This window comes from Rhamphochromis sp. 'chilingali' (assembly GCF_963969265.1).
Source record: "Rhamphochromis sp. 'chilingali' genome assembly, chromosome: 14".
NCBI classification, from domain to species: domain Eukaryota; kingdom Metazoa; phylum Chordata; class Actinopteri; order Cichliformes; family Cichlidae; genus Rhamphochromis; species Rhamphochromis sp. 'chilingali'.
In genome coordinates this window covers 31,996,567-32,017,926 of record NC_137941.1, presented here as the reverse complement: position 1 = coordinate 32,017,926, position 21,360 = coordinate 31,996,567, and the positions used below count along the sequence as shown (strand labels likewise).

Here is a 21,360-nt window from a genome sequence, read left to right as displayed (position 1 = left end):
AGCTCCTTCAGTGGGAGACTGCGGCACCCACGGTGTGGGACGGAGAGATTTCGCAGGTCTTTCCTCCCCACTGCTGTCAGACTCCACAACAAAGACTTTAACTGATCAAACACACACATCCACACATGTGCAATAACACTAAGTGCAATAATCCTTTCTGTCATCGTTGTATTTTTACTCAGTTGTATATAGTATTTGTATTTGTATTCTATTTTTATCTTATTGTATATTTATTTTATTTTATTCTACTGTATATAGTATTTTATTTTATTCTATTCTGTACAGTTGTGTACTGTATTTATTCTTATTGTATTCTAATTTTTGCCTCATAACTTTTGCACTGTCCACTTCCTGCTGTGACAAAACAAATTTCCCACGTGTGGGACTAATAAAGGTTATCTTATCTTATCTTATCTTAGCCAAAATATTAACTCTCAAAAAAAAAATTCAAAGCTTCAGCTGCAGCACACACAGCAACAAACACTGTTAGTAAACGTGTCCTGGAGTTTATGCAGGTGCAGAAAGTGCTGCTGCTTTAAGTCAGCCGAACAGCTTCCAGATCCCTGGAAAACACCTGCACATGCGAGGTATGGATCGGGTAGACTCGATTTGTACGTGTCGCTACCAATGACTGTATAAAAGTCTTTTAAACAGTCATTGCTGTGTCCCTGAATTGGGACACAGCTATAGTGAGACAGGGCCGAATTTTTTTGGACAGGAAGTGATGTCATCACAGGCTTACCCAGACAAATAAAGTTACTTTTAAGTAAAACTAAGGGAAACGAGCCAGTTCTTCTAGACTTTAAAAATCACAATTGTCAAGATGTATTAAACACAAAAAACAGTCTCAAATAATTGCCTATAGGGCAGCACAGCCTTAGACAACAGTAGGACTGCAGGCAGTTACAGCACACAGTTTTGCCTCGTGCTAGTCTTCAGACATGCTTGCATGTGATAGGAGAAACAAATATTTACAAAGAGTTCCATTTATTAAACTTAAAACTTATTAAAACTTCACACATCGGATTGGGTGCTTTTGATTGTGGTCCCCTTGGACCCCAAAACATTTGGATTTTTAAAGCACTAATCAAAGTAGAAATGGAAAGCAATAATGTGACATCATTGGGAACAAACTGACTGACAATACTTCAGCGGTCTGTGCTCACCCCAGTTGCCAAGATGAAGGTTAAAATAATAAGTAAAGCAGTTTTTTTCTCCAACGCTGGCAGAGTCAGGCAGTGACTGACTGCAGCCATACCACCCTGAGCATGCCCGATCTCGCAAGCTAAGCAGGGTTGGGCTCGGTTAGTAGTTGAATGAGAGACCACCTGGGAATACCAGGCGCTGTGGCTCAGGTGGTAGAGCCGATCACCTACTAATTGGAAGGTTGGTGGTTCGATTCCTGGTTTCCCCTGCAAGACAAATATCCTTGGGCAAGATACTAACCCCAAATTGCTCTCCGATGCATCCATCGGTAGGGATGGGTATCGAAAACCGGTTCTTGTTAAGAACCGGTTCCCACTGTTTCAATTCCTTGGAATCGTTTGCCATTTTTGCAAACGATTCCCTTATCGATTCCAGTCGCCCCGAATGACGTCACCACGTTGCGGAGCGTCATTTACCTGGCAGGAAACATGGCGCCTAAGCGGCTCAAACGCTCAAAAGTTTGATTATACTTTATGAGAACCGATGACAACAGGGCAACTTGCAAAGTAGATATTTCATTTAAGGGAGGAAACACTACGAATATGCAAAAGCATTTGCTCACAAAACACGCGATGACCTTAAATGAATGTCGTGTTTTTAATTCCACTCCGGACTCGTGACTCTCCCAGCAGCAGCGGTAACGTTTGCACGCCCTCTTCCGTTAATGCGGCAGGTAAATAATCAACTAACAGTGCATATTATGTTAGCGCGATCTGCCTTATTACAAGACCTGCCATTACTGTACATGTAGGTGACCATGATGAGAGAGACAGAGTCTGTGTCATGGTCCTGGGTCGTGCGACCCAGTGTTTTGTGTTTAGTCTGTTTTGATGTTTATTGATTGTTTAGGTTCATTTAGTTATTCCAGCTCATTTGTAATTATATTACCCTTGTATATAGCCTCCCTTGCCCTTCATGTGTTTATGTCCGTGTGTCTTGTGTTGTCAAGTTCATGCTGTCGCTTCTGTCATCTTCCCCTGTACTGAGTCTCCCTGGTTCGTGCGTCTATCTGTCATGAGTCATGTCTGCATGGTTATGTTTAGTTCATGTCATGTCTAATCTCCATGTTTCCTGTTTTACTTTGAAAGTCTGTATTGAATGTCAGTGTATTCAGTTTCACTCCTCCTGTCGTTAAGTTCATGTATATCAGCTGCGTTCCCATGTGTGGCCACTTCCCCTGATCATCCCTCATGTGTATTTAGTCTCTGTGTTTCTTACAGTCTGTGTCGCGTCGTCTGTGTTCCCACCCTCCATGTTTCCATGCCCGGTCTGTTGTATTCTAAGTCATAGCCTTACCTTAGTTCATTTCCAGTTTAGGTTTCTGTTTTAGTTATTGCTTTTGTGCTGCCCTTATTCTTGTTTGTTTCTCTTGCGTTACCAGCCACTAGTGATGGCCAAATGAAGCTTTCCGAAGCACTGAAGCTTGTATTGAAAAACGGTTCATTACTCGAAGCTTTTCAACACAGTCCTCTCCGGTGACATCTGGTGGTGAAAATTTTGAAGAGCAGCTTGAATCTGCAAAATAAAACGGACTGCTCAATTATCGCTGCTCACTCAAGAGTGGAGTTCTCTCTGATATCGGGCCACCGTTCCGTTGCTTTGAACATGTAATTGGTTTTGTTTTCTCGATTGGGGGGCTGAAAAAAATGTAATGCGTATTTGCGTAATACATTTTGATCAATAAACTTTCCCTATTTAAACATGCACTATGGTGTGGCCTTTCTTTGCTCATAACTCCTTGATGTTAGTAAATACAATAAGTGAGCAATATATATAATATACATATGAGAATGCACAGCACATTATGGAGTATGCCCCTGCTGTGAAGTCCTGCCTCCATCTACTTGTCGTTTAATCACTGGACAGCTGGACAGGTTCATACAAAATATTAGATGAGGCCAATTGTCCTATACATATTTTTGACCTAGGGGTGGGATTGATTGTGAACTGGAAAGGGAAAATGCTTAGGAAGCTGAGTACGGCTGCATCGTCACTGATTTGTAGAATCATTTTGATTCGATACAGGATCCGATTCAATTTGATTGGAATCTGGAAAGTTTTGCCTCAGTCAGAAATATTACAAGTCTGATCATTTAACAGTATATATCCATAATTTCGTATCTATTAAAAGAAAGCTGACACATGTGAGACTTAATTAGAGATGTAAACAGAGAGTTATGAAACCTGCAGCTGCAGAAGCCAGCGAAAAAAAAGAGGCAAACACAGCGCGGACCCGACGACACATCAAAATCTGACTCTGACGCGTCGGGTCCGCGCTCTGTGTTCACGTTTGTATGCAGAATCCGTAAACCTGCTCCCAGTTACTGTTTTAGCTGCATGGTGTTTGACGACATGTTGTGAGGTTTAACCTGAGATGCTGGCGTTTCAGGCATAATAACGTTAATTTACAAATCGACACGGGATTTTAATGAATCAATATCACTTTATTCAATTTAGCATGGATTGTAATCAGAAAGGCGATAATCAAAACCCACCCCTAATCAAGAACTTGCAAAGTAAAAACATGATCAATGTAAGGTAGCCCTTTTGTTATTTACATTTAAAAAGAGGATTAGTGTTACTGTGCGCTGGCTGAGTCTGTTTCTTTTCTTAGAAATAGTTTCTCCTGCCCTGGAGAAAATCCACTTGCATGGAACAGAAGAGGCTGTGGAGTGCAGGAACTACACTGCAAGCTGGTAGATATGCAGGTATTCCTGGGTCCTGCAGACTATCACCTAAAAACAATAAACAAAATGATTTTCTAAACTGTGTAGCAATGTAATGTACGTATAGTGTCAAATACATTTTTGTAGTCTTCATTAGCTTTAATTCACATGGAAGTGTTCCTAAAGTCATATGCTGTAATGATATTTACATTATGAAAACATGATTTTGGACATTTCAAGTTTTTCACTTCGGCAGATAAAATGAATTGAGCAAAATCAACTCAAAATATTCCCACACGCCAGAACGTCCTCTCTTCCTCGCTGGCTCCATATCTGTCAGTGGAATGATCACCTCGTCGCTATCTGTCACCATCAACACACTCCACGAATCCCGTGGATGATTCACTTCCTTATATCCGTTTGAATCAGGTACCGAAGCAGTTACGTGCGTAATGAAGCTTCGGACGTCACTGGTCACGTGACTTTTGCCAAACGAAGCAAGCCTCGACACAGTGCTTCTGAACCAGTGTGTTGTTTTTTTCGACACACGCTCCGGAGCGTCAGCTTCAAGCGGGCCATCACTACCAGCCACAATAAAAGGCTCGCTTTTGTTTAAAGTTCACTCCCGTCTGCTCACTTGTGTTCGCACCTGGGTCCACCACACACACCACCGCACGGTCTGTCACAGCGCACCGTGACAGTACGACGCGACCATGTCGGACCCAGCGACACAAGAGAGGGAGATCCTCCAGACGGTGGAGTCGCTATGTGGTAAATGGCTGCGGTGCTCCGGAGAGGAGGAACGGGAGGAGTTAGCCCGCCAAGCGGGAGTATGCGTGTCTGTGTTTCCCTGGCTATGGGAGGCACTACACCCGCTGATCACTGACTTTCTCATCACCGCTCTCCAACTCTGTCCGCAGCCACGGCTGCCTAGTGTGCGGGCGGTGCCGCCAGAGCCCTGCTGTTGTCCCGTTTCCCCGCTGCTTCGCGAGCCAGAAGCAGTTGCGGTTGGAACGGTGAGGCTCGCCACCGACACACCCTCCGCTCGCGCCCCGTCGGCTTCCGCGTCTTCACCGCGGTCTGGCCGCACGGCGTGGCACACGGAGACGACGGAGGCCATAGACTTTGGCGAGGAAGAGCGGCAGCAGGTGTTACGGGCTTATCGGGAGGACGAGCTCCGGTGGAAGCCCTGGCTCATCCCGGAGGAGGACCTCTCACCTGCTGCACAGCCTACCAGCCGCTCGCCGTCTCCAATCCGCTTAGACTTTACTTCGCCTGCCTCATTTCTGGCAAGGATGTGGGCGGACGACGGGAAGATCGCCGCTACGTCACCCCCTGCATTGGTGCCATCAGCGCCCATCGCGCCAGCTACCAGAAGGGGGCGGCGCCGGCGCCGCCGTGGCACCGCATTAACTCCGGTGAGTGACTGCGTTTTCGTGCCTCACGTACCCTCTATGAAGCAGAGTGAGATGAGCATTGATTTGCCGGGGCCGGACACTATGACTGAATCGTGTTCGGAGACTGACAGTACAGTGTTTAGTTGTTTAGAAAGACCTACTAAGGAAATCATGGAGTCCGGTCTCTGTGAGCAGCAGCAAGCAGCTTGCACCCACGTAGAGGAGGAGCTCCGGGGAAAGCCGTGGCCTACCCCCGATTGTCAGCACATCTTTCGGGGAACACGCCTGGCTCTCGGGGGCCCTCGGAGCCGCCAGGGTCTGCCACCCCTCACTTCCCCATCAGCCAACGCTTCAGCCTCAGTGGTTTCTTCGAAGAGGAGGCGACATCCACGTCGCCGGAGCACCACGCAGCAGCTGGAGGTTGGTGGGACCCTCGTTTCCTCTCGGACCCCGTTAATATTCGAGGTTAGTGACAATCCTTTGCCTCAAAGTCTCCCTAAGTTGCTGGAATGTGACTATCATGAAGGGTTCACAGACGCCCCAGAGAGAAAGACATTTTCTACATGTGCTGGAGGAGCAATAGCGACCCAGTGCTCCCCAACACCACCCGTTCTCTTATTAAACGATGACAGTATTGATCTCGAACTCATGTTTGGTGTGAAGGGTGGTGATATAACCTCTGGTCATGAGCGGTGTGACTTAAATAAGGACACCCTGTCTGTACTCAGTGATCAACCTGACTGGTCCTCAGCTCATTCATCTTGTGACTCTACTGCTTGTTATGAATTGTGTGAGACCAAATTATTAGGTAAACCAGAGGAGAACAATTCAAAGCAGCCTCTGAGTGATGCTCTCACTCCTGTACTCGATAAGCACAATTCACCTGAGTTTTGTGTTCCAAGTCAAGAGGACAGTAATGGCAATGTGGGTTATGTTCTGAACTCTAAAAGTGAATTGTGCCCCCCCGAAGAAGATGGGGAACACATGTCTGAACCACGTAGCTCCAGCACCCCTCAGGGCACAGTGAATGCTGGGGCTGAGATCTGGGCCTCCGATACTGTCTCTAATGATCATGTTTTACCTTCAGTTTGTGTAAATTTGGAATCATGTTCTTTTGTTTCTTCTAACTCATTTCAGGATGGGGTGTTGGTTGGGAGCACTACTGATTTAGTAAGCTCCCAGTCTGCACCACCACTGGCAGCCACTGCTCTATCAGACACTGCGTTAGCTGCACTTCCATTCATAGATGACTCAGAGTCTCTGTCTAAATCAACTTCTGGTGGGGGGCTAGCTGGGGAATGCAGGCCTGAGACTGCCAAATACCAGGCCGAGCCGCATGATTCCTGTCAGTCAGAGCGTAATGAGGCTTCAATCCCCTCTGACAGCACCACTTTTGTTTCATTTGTGCCTAATATGTTCTCTGCTAAAGCTAATGGCTCTGTCAAACCAATCACAGAAAAGTTCATTCAGACTCTTGGCGTTAACCTAGTGCCAGCCATCCCATCAGAACTAAGTGTAACTGCTGTATCTGTAAGCACAGACTCTGATCAGGTTACAAGTCCACCACATGACTTCAAAATGGACGTGAATGAGTCTTCTTTACCCAGTTGTGCCGACTTAATGGAGGTCCAGGAACCTAGCCATGAACTGATTAACCATGTTTCCATGAACGGTTCAGTTATACACGCAGCTCATGTGGTTGAACTAGCCCCTTTGGTGACTGAAACCCTGTCACAGGTGAAGACTGTCACAGGAAAACAACGTGACGTTTCCTTAGAGGAAATGAACTGTTCTGAGAGCCTTGGGGGTCCAACTTTCGAACAGGGGTTTTTCTTAACAGTTAACTCGCTTGCTAGGGATGGCGAAACTTCCGCTGGAGCTGATGCTGAGACCGTTACGGACTCTGGGCAATATTACGGGGTAGATGCTGCCTGTGTGACCAAGATTAATCTATGTAATCCTGGTGAGGGTGAGGCAGCCAATCTGAGTTTGTGTTTTTCTGCCTCTGAGTGTAAAGAACCAAAGACTGGGAATAAAGACACTGACTTTGTGTGTGGGAAGGAAAATGACTCGTGTGATGTTACATTAAACTTCCCAGAGAGTCAGCGGCATCTTTCTTCTGCCAGGGTAACGGCTCAGTCCCCTGTTCAGCTCTCTGTTTTGCCAGGGGTCTCCATCACTGCTCATCCTGCACCTGTAGCTGGATGCCTGGGTGTGCCACCTCGGCACCTCGCAGCACCCCCGCTGCTTCATGCCTCGTCAGCTGGAGGGCCCGAGGAGCCCATTCAGCCTCAAGCCTCGTCAGCTGGAGGGCCCGAGGAGCCCGTTCAGCCTCAAGCCTCGTCAGCTGGAGGGCCCGAGGAGCCCATCCGGCCTCACGCCACGTCAGCTGGGGGGCCCGAGGAGCCCATCCGGCCTCAAGCCACGTCAGCTGGGGGGCCCGAGCCGCCCATCCAGCCACCTTCTGCTCCTGCTTCGCCTGGCCCAGCCTCTGCTTCTGCTACGCCTGGTCCAGCCTCTGCCTCTGCTACGCCTGGTCCAGCTTCGGCTTCTGCTCCTACTTCGCCTGGCCCAGCCTCAGCGCCTGCTTCGCCGTCGCCTGGTCCAGCCTCTGCCGCAGCTCCTGCTTCGCCGTTGCCTGGTCCGGCTCCGTCGCCTGTGGCTGCCACGCCACCGCCTGGTCCTGCCTCGACTGGTCCTGTGCCCACCGGGCCTCGGCCAGTACGCCTGACACTGGAGGACCACCGCTGCCTTCCGCGTGGCCGGCCCCCTGAGCTGTTCCGCCGTCCCCTTCGCCGCCGCCATTGCCTTCCGCACGGCTGGCCTCCTGACCGGCTCTGTCACCTGTGGCGCCCGCCTGGTCGCCCCCCCGACTGTATGACCCTTGAACTCTTGTGCCCGCGCGTTCCGGGTCGGCCTCCCGAACTGCACAGCCACTGCCTCTCACATGGACGGCCTCCTGATGGGAGATGGCGTGGCCTGTTGGGTTGCCAACCCCCGGGTCGGCCGCCTGAACTCGTAAACTGTGGGCTGGTGTGTTGCCGCCCTCCGGGCCGACCCCCTGAACTATGTTTGGACTTTTGTCACATGCTCCAGTGTTTTCTGTTGGCTGTTTTTTTTCTTGTTCTGGTCCCTCCGTCCTGGTCCCCCGCCGCCCGCCCGGGCTCGGTGGTCTGTTTCTTTTGGTTTGGGGCTGTCTGGAGCCAGCCCTTGGTGGGGGGGTGGTGTCATGGTCCTGGGTCGTGCGACCCAGTGTTTTGTGTTTAGTCTGTTTTGATGTTTATTGATTGTTTAGGTTCATTTAGTTATTCCAGCTCATTTGTAATTATATTACCCTTGTATATAGCCTCCCTTGCCCTTCATGTGTTTATGTCCGTGTGTCTTGTGTTGTCAAGTTCATGCTGTCGCTTCTGTCATCTTCCCCTGTACTGAGTCTCCCTGGTTCGTGCGTCTATCTGTCATGAGTCATGTCTGCATGGTTATGTTTAGTTCATGTCATGTCTAATCTCCATGTTTCCTGTTTTACTTTGAAAGTCTGTATTGAATGTCAGTGTATTCAGTTTCACTCCTCCTGTCGTTAAGTTCATGTATATCAGCTGCGTTCCCATGTGTGGCCACTTCCCCTGATCATCCCTCATGTGTATTTAGTCTCTGTGTTTCTTACAGTCTGTGTCGCATCGTCTGTGTTCCCACCCTCCATGTTTCCATGCCCGGTCTGTTGTATTCTAAGTCATAGCCTTACCTTAGTTCATTTCCAGTTTAGGTTTCTGTTTTAGTTATTGCTTTTGTGCTGCCCTTATTCTTGTTTGTTTCTCTTGCGTTACCAGCCACAATAAAAGGCTCGCTTTTGTTTAAAGTTCACTCCCGTCTGCTCACTTGTGTTCGCACCTGGGTCCACCACACACACCACCGCACGGTCTGTCACAGCGCACCGTGACAGTCTGGCTCAGATGCTGGCAGTTCTCGCTGCAGTCTGCCGGCAGCGTCTCCTTTCAGGCAGGATAGACGAATGTCACAGAGCAGTGACTCAGTTTGTGGTCAAAGGCTTGCACCCGTTTGCCACAGCAGATGATTTTTGGTAAGTGAATGTGTTTAATTGTAGGCAGGGACATTACTGGATATTCTTGTGTAATTGCCACAGAACAATTTATGTTATACTTTGTTATTGCTACAGAAGAATATTTATTTTATTATTTTACATTTACAATTTTTTTTTTCCTGGGGACCCTGTGACACCCCATTGAAGAGCCGTAGGCTGGATCTCTGAAGCTCTCACTGTTGGGTTTGTAAGGCCATGTTACTCCTAAGTTTCTATCTTGTTCAAAGAGAAGATATAAAACAAAGTTCTAAGCTAATCGACCTTAGTGTTCTCCTTTTTATAAAAAAAAAAAAAAAAAGAATCGATAAGAGAATCGATAAAGAATCGAATCGTTAAACAGAATCGAAAATGGAATCGGAATCGTTAAAATCTTATCAATACCCATCCCTATCCATCGGAGTGTGAATGTTAGTTATAAAGCACTAAGAAAAATGTGCTTGAGAATGGGTGAATGCACAAGTTGTGTAAAGTGCTTTAAGTGCTCAGATGAGTAGAAAAACGCTATATAAGAACCAGTCCATTTACCATAATTGGAAGGTTGGTGGTTCGATCCTTGGCTTCCCTAGTTTGCATGCCAAATATTCTTAGGCAAGATAATAACCCCAAGTTGCCCTCCGATGCATTCATTGGAGTGTGAATGTTTATTAGTTTCCACTTGAGTTTAGAAGTGCTTCTATGAATGGGTGAATGAGGCATGTTGTATACAGTGCTTTGAGTACTGCGGGAGCGTAGAAAAGCGCTATATAAGAATCAGTCCATTTACCATGATAATTGTTTGGTTGGAGACTTTGTATTTTCCAGTTTACACTTGAAACTTTCTCTCTGGGCTGCACTGCAGTTGAGGAAACTTTGCATTGTTAGTTTCAGTCTACTTTTCTTTACAAGACAGTTTCCTTCTTCCAGCAACGCCTAAAATTGCAAAGTTCTGTTTCCACTCAAAGAGCATTATGTAGCATTTGAGGTTTATATAAACAACTCCTCAAATGCAACAACACAAGTCACTCATGAGGAATGAGGAGGGAGGAAGCTAGATCGTGAGAGAAAGAGAAAGGGAGAAGCAAGCAGAGGAAAAATCTGAGGCAGAGTAAAGTCGTTCATTTCTGCTGATCATTGATGGGTTTTAAAGGCTCTGGTAAGTTGTTGCTTTCACTGCATAAAATTTTCCAGTTGTTGCCTGACTGCTATTTTATGTTTATATACTTTCTAGCATGAATGCTGTGTTGTAAATGTTGTGTATCTGTGTGTTTTTCAGCCATGGACTTAAGTCTAGTTCTGGTAAGCTTTGTGTTTTTCTTCGGGCTGTGTGGAATATGTAGAGGATCTGAAGAGGGTGAGTAACACTATTTTACACACACACACACACACACACACACACACACACACACACACACACACACACACACACACACGCTGTAAAGTTTGAAACACTTTGAAATAAAACAGACTTGTGTACCCATATATTGTGAATGTGTGTCTTTTGTATGTAGGTTGTAACACAGAGGTTTGGCCTGCCTTGGATCTGAGTAAACAAATGCCGATGTTGCGCACACACACACACACACACACACACACACACACACACACACACACACACACAATGCTTTCCTCAAGGGAAATAGTCCCTTAGCATTATAAAAAAAATATCATATTACATGTGATGGTACACCACTTCAATTCAGTTGTATTACTGGTGATAAATCATTTTGGAAAAATACTAAGAGTCAGTCATGAAATCCTAAGAGTATTTATATCTGAGCTACCCTATGGAGCTGCTGATCAAATGTTGGAAAAGTACAATCACTAAAAGGAAAAGTTAACTGTACACTAAAAATTCAAAGTATTTTGATGAGTGATGTTTTTTTTCTAATCCATGATTAGAAAAAATAAAACTCATCCTAGGTGAAGAGCCACAACAAGTGCAATTAAATAGACTTTTGTGGAAAAGTCAATATTGGACCAAATTACTGAGGAGTTAAAGTGGATGACATGGAATGACGTTACAGCAGCTTCAGTTTCAGTTAAATAATAATTAAATCTGACAGGCATATTCATGCATATTACTGTGGAGTTAATTTTTTTTGCATCCTGCAGCTTGGCGTTGTTTCTGGTGATAGCACAGACATACTTGCAAAGTTCTAAGAAAATAATAACATCCCACGAACCACCCTGTGCAATCATAGTTCACATGTATAGTTGTGGTCATGATACCTCCTCACACTACAGAGGAAGACTGGCCTTAAATGGAGTAACTTTGTGTATTTTCCAGGGAGAGAAAACAACTTTATTACTATGTATATTTAAGGTGATCGTGGTGATTTCACTGAAATCAGGCCACCTTTCCATGCTCCTTGTCCCAGCCTACACCCCCTCAGGCTGAAAACAAGGCCCATATTCAAGAGTAATAAGACATGGCCTGAACTCTTGCCCAACTCCAAGAATGCTTTGCATTCCAACACAGATGCCTCACTCGAGAGAAGGAGTACAATTGACTCTTTGCCCAATTTGACAAGAACGCACCTGTCCTGAGCACAGCAACAACACCCACACCTGATGCACACACTACGGCCCTGTCTGTGCAGGGATATAAAGCACTCCAGTTGCTCAGGTCAGTAAACTGATGGAATACCTGGGAAAGTCCTGAAGGTGTGCTCCAATCAATGAACGTCTGTCTTTACATTTATCTTTAATTTAGCAAAAGTCAACATCCTATTCTGTCTTAAGTCACCCACTATTATCCAAGTTCTTAAAAAGCCTGCTGTGGACAGTCTGAATGATTTCAAAGCTGTTACGCTGACTAATAATGTAGTGTTTTGAAGTGTTTGACAGACTGCCAATGAGGCAAATTAAAATAGACTTTTGTCCCACTTTTGACCCTACCTCAGTTTCCATACATCTTAAACAGGCAAACAGGCTCTTACGATCCCTCACGACGTAGTACTAATTATTTTAAAACAGAATGGGGAATATGTACCAATGCTCTTCATCCATTTTTATTTCAACATCATCATTCCAGATATTTTGATCTTACTGGATCTTACTTACTCTCACTTGCTCCTGGATCAAAGATTTTCTTACAAAATCACAAAGTCAAGCTTGCTCTCCACCTTTCCTCCACCATGTCATGTCATGTGGTTCTGTTGGCTTCATCTCTTGGTGACCTCTAGCTGGGGAAATTTGTGGCCGAGTGTCAAGCAACTACAATGAAAATTTGCACTTCAAATATTGAGGCCATTGTTCTCAGCAAGACAATGGTGGACTGCTGACTCTGGTTCAGACACAAGGTTGAACCCCAGCTGGAAGAGTTTAAATATCTCAGGATCTTGTTCATGAGGAGACAGTGGAACGGGAGATCAGCTGAAGGATCGATGCAGTGTCAGTGATGATGTGGACACTGTTGGAAATAGTGGTTTGTTTAGACTGCTGCCCCCGTGACCCAGACCCATATTAGTGGTAGAAAATAGACATACGAACAGAGAAATGGATGGATGAACATTATCTTTGCCTTTGAAATGTTTGATTTCTCAGCATTAAAAGGTTAAATAACTTATTTTCTCTATTCCACACTTACATGTATGTTGCAGAGAACTGTACTGACTACAAACTCCAGTTTGAGAGGGTTTTCTCTGTTCCTGGAGATGTGGCTATGCTGAGAAGCACACTGGTCTCCTCAGACATCATTGACTACAACATCACGTGGTACAACTCAGTGTCAAGCCAAGAAATCAGCAGTCAGACTGGTCACATCCTGGTGCACGAGGAGACTCTGTGGATTCTAAACGTAACCATGAATGACAGTGGGGATTATGTGACCATACTGAGGTAGGAAGCACTAGCGTCGTGGTTCTGGGCCTTGGACCTAGTATTTTGAGTTTCCTGTGTTTTCGTGATTGTTTTGTAATGTAATGATGATATTTAGTTTCCGCTAGTTAGTCTTGAGTCTGTTCTTTTCATGTTCCTGAGTTCCCTGGTATTCCCAGTTTAGTTTCTTGTCTGTTAGGTTCCTCTTGTGTCTTGGTCTCTTGCCCTTTGTTGCCTGTAAGTGTCTGTCGTGTTATGTGTGTTTACGTCTCTTTCCTTCCTCCCTCTCACTCAACACCTTTGCCATGTCTGTGTTCACCTTACCCGTTCTCCTCCTTGTGGTTGTCTCACCAGTCTGTGTTCTTGTGTGGGTCTCAGTCTGCAGGTCACATCCTGTTTTATTTTGATGGTCCCTTGTCTCATTGTGTTCAGTTTTGCTTCCCCTATCTCGTTGTGTTTAATTTGTTCCTGCTGTGCTCCCATGTGTTTCCACTTTCCTTATCACCCTTTTGTGTATGTATTGTTTCAGTCTTCTCTTGTCCCTCTTCCGAGTCTCTGCTCATTTGTCTCATTGTGTTTCATGGTTTCCTAGTAGTTTTACCGGTTTAGGTTATTTTTGCATTCTGGTTTTTCTTTATATTGTATCGTAATGTTCAGCCCAAAATAAACAGCTTGCTTTTTGATCCCAAGTTCACTGTTTCCTGTGTTGTCTGCATATGGGTCCTTACCTCACCTCACATGATCTGCACCTGCAGATCTTGAAATATTAGAAAATAATAGAAAACAGTAAGTTACACAACCTATGTGACTGCTTATTTTTGATTATGAGAACTCGTGCAAGAATTTTGAAAAAAATAAAATAAATACTGTTAAAAAAGCAAGAGCTACATGCAAAAATATGTAACTCAATTTCAATATAACCTGAAAGATTCTATTATACTATACAGTGGTCCCTCGCTGTAATGCAGTTCACCTTTCGCGGCCTCGCTGTTTCGCGGATTTTTTGTGTGCAATTTTGCATGCTTTTTTTTTGGACAGCGCATTGTGTTCTGCATCCTGACTGGCTGTAGACCAGGCGTAGGCAACTCCAGGCTTCGAGTGCCGGTGTCCTGCAGGGTTTAGATCGCACCCTGGGTTAACACACCTGAATCAAATGATTAGTTCATTACCAGGCCTCTGGAGAACTTCAAGAAATGCTGAGGAGTCATTTAGCCCTTTAAATCAGCTGTGATGGATCATGGACACATCTAAAACCTCCAGGACCCCGGCACTCGAGGCCTGGAGTTGCCTACCCCTGCTGTGGACCATTGTGAATCAATCTCGTGCCGTGTCTCCTGTACAGTACAGAATGTGTGCAGCTTGTCTGTCTCTGAAGTGCTGTATGTTTGTAAGTTTTCTCCCCAGCAAACACAACAATGTTGACGAAAGATTTTGCACTGTCAAAGGCAACCATGGGTGCCTTTGGTTTCATTCTATAATACTGGACTTATTTTTCTACGAAGGTTTGAACTTTGAGAGTGTTTAAAAAAGAGAGAAAAGCGTGAAAATGTTCATGCCTGTCTGAGAAAAGTGTATAAAGTGTGTAGTGGGGGGGTTTTACAGCCTTAAAACACCATAATAATTGTAAAAAATAAAGTTGGCTACTTCGCAGATGTCACCTATCGTGGGTTATTTTTAGAACGTAACTCCCACGATAAACGAGGGACCACTGTATTCTATTTCAGAAACCTAACATAAATATAAGTGTTGAAATAGAGACACGATTCTCTGGAGGTTGTGACTAGACAATTAGTGAACTAAACCAATATAATAAGTATCCAGTAAAACCTATTTTAATATTTGGCCTGTAATATAAAACATATTGATAGTATTAAAGTTAGATGGCTTTTCCACTAAACTGAATTTATATTTAGATGCTGCACTTAAAGTATACATGCATGCCCATTACCATGTTTTCCAGCTTAGATGCCTTGATATCCACTATAGCAGGTAATAAGGATTTTACAGATCATTTCAGATTTATGCAAATTTAAAGTACTTTGAAATTCTCATTTGAATTTGAGGGTCAAAAATGTCCTTCACTGCTAAGACTAGTGTGCCTAATTATCCATTCATTCATAATATTTCTACTTAATTTTCCAACAGGACTCCTTCCCACTGCTACAGGCAGGCCAGCCGACTGGTGGTGGATGAAAGACCTACAGGAGAATGTGGAAGGCCGAGGAAAGCTTATCAGCTACTTACAAAAGGAGTCACTGACAATCTGAGCTGCCCTCTGAAGAACGAAATGAATAAGCTGAACAGCTACAACATCTCTTCCTCCATCAAGTGGTACAGAGTGAGTTCTCCAGAATTGTTGTTGAGTGCTGCATGAAACCTAATGGTTTTAATGGAGAGACTGCACAGTAGCTGCAGCCTCAACTATTTTCTACCACTATTCCAACTTCTATCAATACCAGGAATGTATTGAAACTCTGACACCAGTGTTTAAAATCTACAATTTGACTGAAAGCAGATCCCAGTATTCATGTGTTTTTTGTTGGTATATTTTCATAATTTGTGCAACTACAACCATTTTGAACTTTCACATTTTAAAAGTGCTTACTCAAAAGATCAATATCATCCTGCTATCAATAGTAGAAATGTAGTTAGCAATCGCCAAGTTGCACTCAAATGGGATCCCAGCAGCTGTAAACTCACCAACTGCACTGTTTATCATAATTTTGAACAGATACTTGTCTTTTGTTTTGTGAATTTGAAAACAAGACCCATTTGTTTCTCCTTCTAGGGTTGTGACCCCATAGAGGACGGAACAGGCAGCTATGAGTACTGGGGTACCAGACTGAAAATTACCAGTGTGGACCTTCAACACAAAGGCACCTATACCTGTACTCTGACATTCACCCTGGGTGGCATGAAAGGGTCTGTATCAGAGACTATTAGCGCAGAGGTCAAAGGTGAGATTGTAGAAACAGAAAATGACTTCAGCAGTTTCTTTGTCCATATGTAAAGGGGATTTTTCAGCACAGCACAGAAACAGCTTTAGTGAAGGTTACAAATGATCTTCTTATGGTCTCTGACAGTGGACTCATCTCTGTGCTTGTTCTGCTAGACCTTAGTGCAGCATTCGATACTGTTGACCATAATATCCTATTAGAGCGATTAGAACATGCTGTAGGTATTACAGGTACTGCACTGCAGAGGTTTGTATCATATCTATCTAATAGACTCCAGTTTGTGCATGTAAATGGAGAGTCCTCTTCACACACTGAGGTTAATTATGGAGTTCCACAGGGTTCAGTGCTAGGACCAATTCTGTTTACATTATACAGTGAGGCAAAAAGTATTTAGTCAGCCACCGATTTTGCAAGTTCCCCCACTTAAAATGATGACAGAGGTCAGTAATTTGCACCAGAGGTACACTTCAACTGTGAGAGACAGAATGTGAAAAAAAAATCCATGAATTCACATGGTAGGATTTGTAAAGAATTTATTCGTAAATTAGGGTGGAAAATAAGTATTTGGTCACCTCAAACATGGAAAATCTCTGGCTCTCACAGACCTGTAACGTCTTCTGTAAGAAGCTTTTCTGTCCCCCACTCGTTACCTGTATGAATGGCACCTGTTTGAACTCATCATCTGTATAAAAGACACCTGTACACAGCCTCAAACAGTCAGACTCCAAACTCCGCCATGGCCAAGACCAAAGAGCTTTCGAAGGACACCAGGAAAAGTATTGAAGACCTGCACCAGACTGGGAAGAGTGAATCTACAATAGGCAAGCAGCTTGGTGTGAAAAAATCAACTGTGGGAGCAATCATCAGAAAATGGAAGACATACAAGACCACTGATCATCTCCCACAATCTGGGGCTCCACGCAAGATCTCATCCCGTGGGGTCAAAATGATCATGAGAACGGTGAGCAAAGATCCCAGAACCACACGGGGGGACCTGGTGAATGACCTGCAGAGAGCTGGGACCAAAGTAACAAAGGTCACCATCAGTAACACACTACAACGGCAGGGAATCAAATCCCGCAGTGCCAGACGTGTTCCGCTGCTGAAGCCAGTGCATGTCCAGGCCCGTCTGAAGTTTGCCAGAGAGCACATGGATGATACAGCAGAGGATTGGGAGAATGTCATGTGGTCAGATGAAACCAAAGTAGAACTTTTTGGTATAAACTCAACTCGTCGTGTTTGGAGGACGAAGAATACTGAGTTGCATCCCAAGAACACCATACCTACTGTGAAGCATGGGGGTGGAAACATCATGCTATGGGGCTGTTTTTCTGCCAAGGGGACAGGACGACTGATCCGTGTTAAGGACAGAATGAATGGGGCCATGTATCGTGAGATTTTGAGCCAAAACCTCCTTCCATCAGTGAGAACTTTGAAGATGAAACGAGGCTGGGTCTTCCAACATGACAATGATCCAAAACACACCGCCCGGGCAACAAAGGAGTGGCTCCGTAAGAAGCATTTGAAAGTCCTGGAGTGGCCTAGCCAGTCTCCAGACCTCAACCCCATAGAAAATCTGTGGCGGGAGTTGAAAGTCCGTGTTGCTCGGCGACAGCCCCAAAACATCACTGCTCTCGAGAAGATCTGCATGGAGGAATGGGCCAAAATACCAGCTACTGTGTGTGCAAACCTGGTAAAGACCTATAGTAAACGTTTGACCTCTGTTATTGCCAACAAAGGTTATGTTACAAAGTATTGAGTTGTAATTTTGTTATTGACCAAATACTTATTTTTCACCCTGATTTACGAATAAATTCTTTACAAATCCTACCATGTGGATTCATGGATATTTTTTTCACATTCTGTCTCTCACAGTTGAAGTGTACCTCTGGTGCAAATTACTGACCTCTGTCATCATTTTAGGTAGGGGAACTTGCACAATCAGTGGCTGACTAAATACTTTTTTGCCCCACTGTATATTCAACTAAATCATAAAATTTCAGGGTATTCAGATTAATAAACAAAATGTTAGTTGGTTCTATATAGTTTGATTGGTTTATAATTCTTATAGCTCTTTTTTGTAACTTGAAAATATGAAGAGTGTTCGTTTTATATGCATTACCCCATATCTCCAGACAGTAAGTCATATATGGAAGCAACAGAGTACAATAAAGTGTGTATAATGATTTTTTTGTTCAGGACATGCTTTGTTTTATAGAGAATAGCAATGGTTTTTGACATTTTTGTTTTCACATGGTTTATATGAGACTTCCAACTCAGCTTATCATCAATTATCACTCCAAGAAATTTATTTTCGTACACTCTTTCAATTTCAATTCCATTAACCTTTATTTTAGATACATTTTTCATTTGTCTAGTGCCAAAAATAATCAATTTTGTTTTCTTTATATTTAATGATAACTTATTTACATCAAACCAGTTTTTTAATATATTTAGCTCCTTTTCAGCTGTAGTCAGAAGCTGTTCTAGGTTTTTACCTGAGCAGTACTGAGTGGTATCATCAGCAAACAATACACATTTTAACAGTTTGGAAATGCTACATATGTCATTTATATATAATATAAATAATTTAGGGCCCAGCACAGAGCCCTGAGGAACACCACAAGTTACCTTCAACTGCTTAGATTTTACATTATTGAATTCGACATATTGATATCTTTCATCCAGGTAACTTTTCATCCACTTGTATGCTATCCCTCTTATGCCATATCTCTCTAGTTTATTCATTAATATAGAATGATCAATTGTATCAAACGCCTTTTTTAAGTCTATAAAAACACCAGCAGTATATTCCTTATTATCTATTGCATTAGATATCCCTTCAACAAGTTCCATCACTGCCATCGAAGTGGACCTTTTCACTCTAAAGCCATATTGGTTATCACTTAGGAGATTATGCTTCTCAATATATTTATCAAGTCTATTAACAAATAACTTCTCTAAGATTTTTGAGAACTGTGGGAGTAGTGATATTAGCCTATAATTGGTAAACTGACATCTCTCTCCGTTTTTATGGATTGGAATAACTTTTGCTATTTTCATTTGTGAGGGAAACACACCAGTTTGAAAGGACAGATTACAAATGTATGCGAAAGGTTGCACTATAATACTATAATACTATAATACTATAATAATACTATAATACTTATTACTTATTACTTATTATATTATACTTAGTATTATAATACTATAATACTTATTATTATTATAATTATTATTATTATAATATTATAATACTATAATACTATAATTCTATAATACTTTTAACTAATATCATGTCAATACCAAAACAGTCAGTGGACTTTTTATTTTTAAATGTTTTCACAATGTTAATTATTTCTCTATGAGTTACAGCACCAATAAACATGGAGGACACATTCTGAGTAATATGTTTATTTAGGTCGTTATTATTTCTTGACTCTGGAATTTCTTTTGCTAAATTAAAGCCAACATTTACAAACAAATAATTAAATTCATTTGCAATGTCTTTAGTTTTATCAAGCACAATATCTTTATCTTTTTTTAAATAATCTGGATAATTCTTATTTTTTGAGCCCTTTTTGATTATACTGTTTAATATCCTCCATGTTTCTTGTGTGTTACTTCTACCTTGCTCCAATAATTTTTGGTAATATTCTTTCTTACTTGTTCTTATAATATTTACTAATCTATTTTTATATAACTTGTACTTTATTTCAGCATCTTTTGTCCTCTGTTTTATGAATCTCTTATATAGATTATTTTTCTTTTTACATGCATCTTCTATCCCCTTAGTGATCCATGGCTTATTTGATCTGTGATGCTTTCTAGTGATCTTCATTAAAGGACAATGTTTTTCATATAGTGAAATTACAGTTGATAAGAATGCATCATATGCACTATTTGAATCTTCATTTGCAAAAACCTCATTCCAACTGTGTTCCTTTAAGTCCACCTGGAGGGCAGCAATGGCTCTTGTTGTTCTATGTCGTATCATATTAAATATTTGATTCTTTTGTTTAGTTTTAATCCCAAAATAATTTTGAAAAATTGCAAAAACAGGAAGATGATCGCTTATATCAGTTATAAGAAGTCCACCTACTATTTCATGGTCAATTTTATTTGTGAAAATATTATCTATCAATGTAGCTGTATCAATTGTTATTCTACTTGGTTTTATAATTACAGGGAAAAGGGAGTTGTTTTCTGATGTCCACCTTGACAGTCCTTTTCATAATCAAAGTCTTCCTCTTCAATATCTCTGAATGGAAACCTATAATCTGTGTCCAAACTTGTCATTTATGTGTTTTTGTTTTTGTTGTTGTTGTTTCCATTGTTTTTGAGCCGTAAGGCCAGAAACACTTTCCATACCCATTGTTCATTATCCAATCGTCACTTTTCCAATAGATTCCATAGCATATCCTGATTTCGCTTCTTCGGGATTGCCATTTAGTCTTATCATTACTTTGCAGTTCCTCGTCCATGTCGCTTGTATCTTATTTTGTTTTCTCAGGCTGCGTGCCTGTCTTGCAATTTCAGCAGTCTTTTTTGTTAAATGTTCATTTAAATACACACCAGTCCCTTTTAGCTTCTTACCCTGTTTCAGTAACTCAATCTTTGTTTTGCGACTCACAAACCGAAGAATGATTGATGGCTTTGTTAAGGTTTTCATAGGTGGTAGTGAGACAATCTTTCTTATATGTGTAGTCACACCTGAAAAGGAATTGATATTACAGGGCCATCGTTACATGTGTTATGAAAATTATCACTGAACACTTGGACATTTGCTGGGTTAATGAAGTCCACTGAGCAGGTTGGGGAGGAGAGGATGTTGTCTAAGCTAACATCCATCATGGACAGCCCCTCCCACCCCTGCGTGAGACTGTACGAGCACTGAGCAGCTCGTTCGACAGTAGACGTTTACACCCACGGTGTAGGAAGGAGCGCTACCGCAGATCATTCTTACCAACAGCTGTCAGACTCTGTAACACAGTTTAACAATTTTTTGGTTATCTTACTCATCAGCTTGTTTGTTCACCCTACATGCATACGAACTTCAGTTGCTTATGTGTATAGGACCACTTTGTGTCTTGCATTTATATTTTATATCCCTCTTGCTATAAGATCTGTGTAACCACCAAATTTTCTTATTTGTGGGATAATAAAGGTTTATTCTATTCTATTACCAAGGTGAGCTGACTCTGATGTAATATCTGTCCTGCTGTCCACATCATCCT

General features: G+C 42.8%; 2 protein-coding genes across 3 annotated transcripts; both read left to right on the top strand.

Annotated features, from left to right (window-relative positions):
• Positions 1-3,009: 3,009 nt before the first annotated feature.
• On the top strand, positions 3,010-9,458 carry LOC308409564 (uncharacterized protein). 2 transcript variants are annotated; one of them, XM_080902404.1, is made up of 2 exons: positions 3,010-3,902; positions 4,302-9,458. In XM_080902404.1, the coding sequence occupies exon 2, from the start codon at positions 4,586-4,588 to the stop codon at positions 8,534-8,536; it is 3,951 nt and encodes a 1,316-aa protein (XP_080758530.1). In that variant the 5' UTR covers positions 3,010-3,902; positions 4,302-4,585; the 3' UTR covers positions 8,537-9,458. The 2 variants fall into 2 exon arrangements, with proteins under 2 accessions (XP_080758530.1, XP_080758531.1); XM_080902405.1 differs by having other exon boundaries at positions 3,010-5,734; positions 6,407-9,457.
• Positions 9,459-10,158: 700 nt separating this feature from the next.
• Positions 10,159-16,532, top strand: LOC308409565 (interleukin-1 receptor type 2-like). The gene is made up of 5 exons (XM_080902406.1): positions 10,159-10,500; positions 10,621-10,698; positions 12,950-13,187; positions 15,312-15,504; positions 15,955-16,532. Exons 1-5 carry the CDS (start codon positions 10,482-10,484, stop codon positions 16,174-16,176), a joined length of 750 nt encoding a protein of 249 aa, XP_080758532.1. The 5' UTR covers positions 10,159-10,481; the 3' UTR covers positions 16,177-16,532.
• The last annotated feature ends 4,828 nt before the right edge of the window (positions 16,533-21,360 follow it).

Excerpts from the sequence above, each read along its gene's own strand:
- LOC308409565 (XM_080902406.1), top strand. Across the intron at positions 13,188-15,311 it reads GATTATGTGACCATACTGAG|GACTCCTTCCCACTGCTACA; the intron begins GTAGGAAGCACT and ends ATTTTCCAACAG. Across the intron at positions 15,505-15,954 it reads CCTCCATCAAGTGGTACAGA|GGTTGTGACCCCATAGAGGA; the intron begins GTGAGTTCTCCA and ends TTCTCCTTCTAG.
- LOC308409564 (XM_080902404.1), top strand. The coding sequence starts at position 4,586 with ATGTCGGACCCAGCGACACAAGAGAGGGAGATCCTCCAGACGGTGGAG.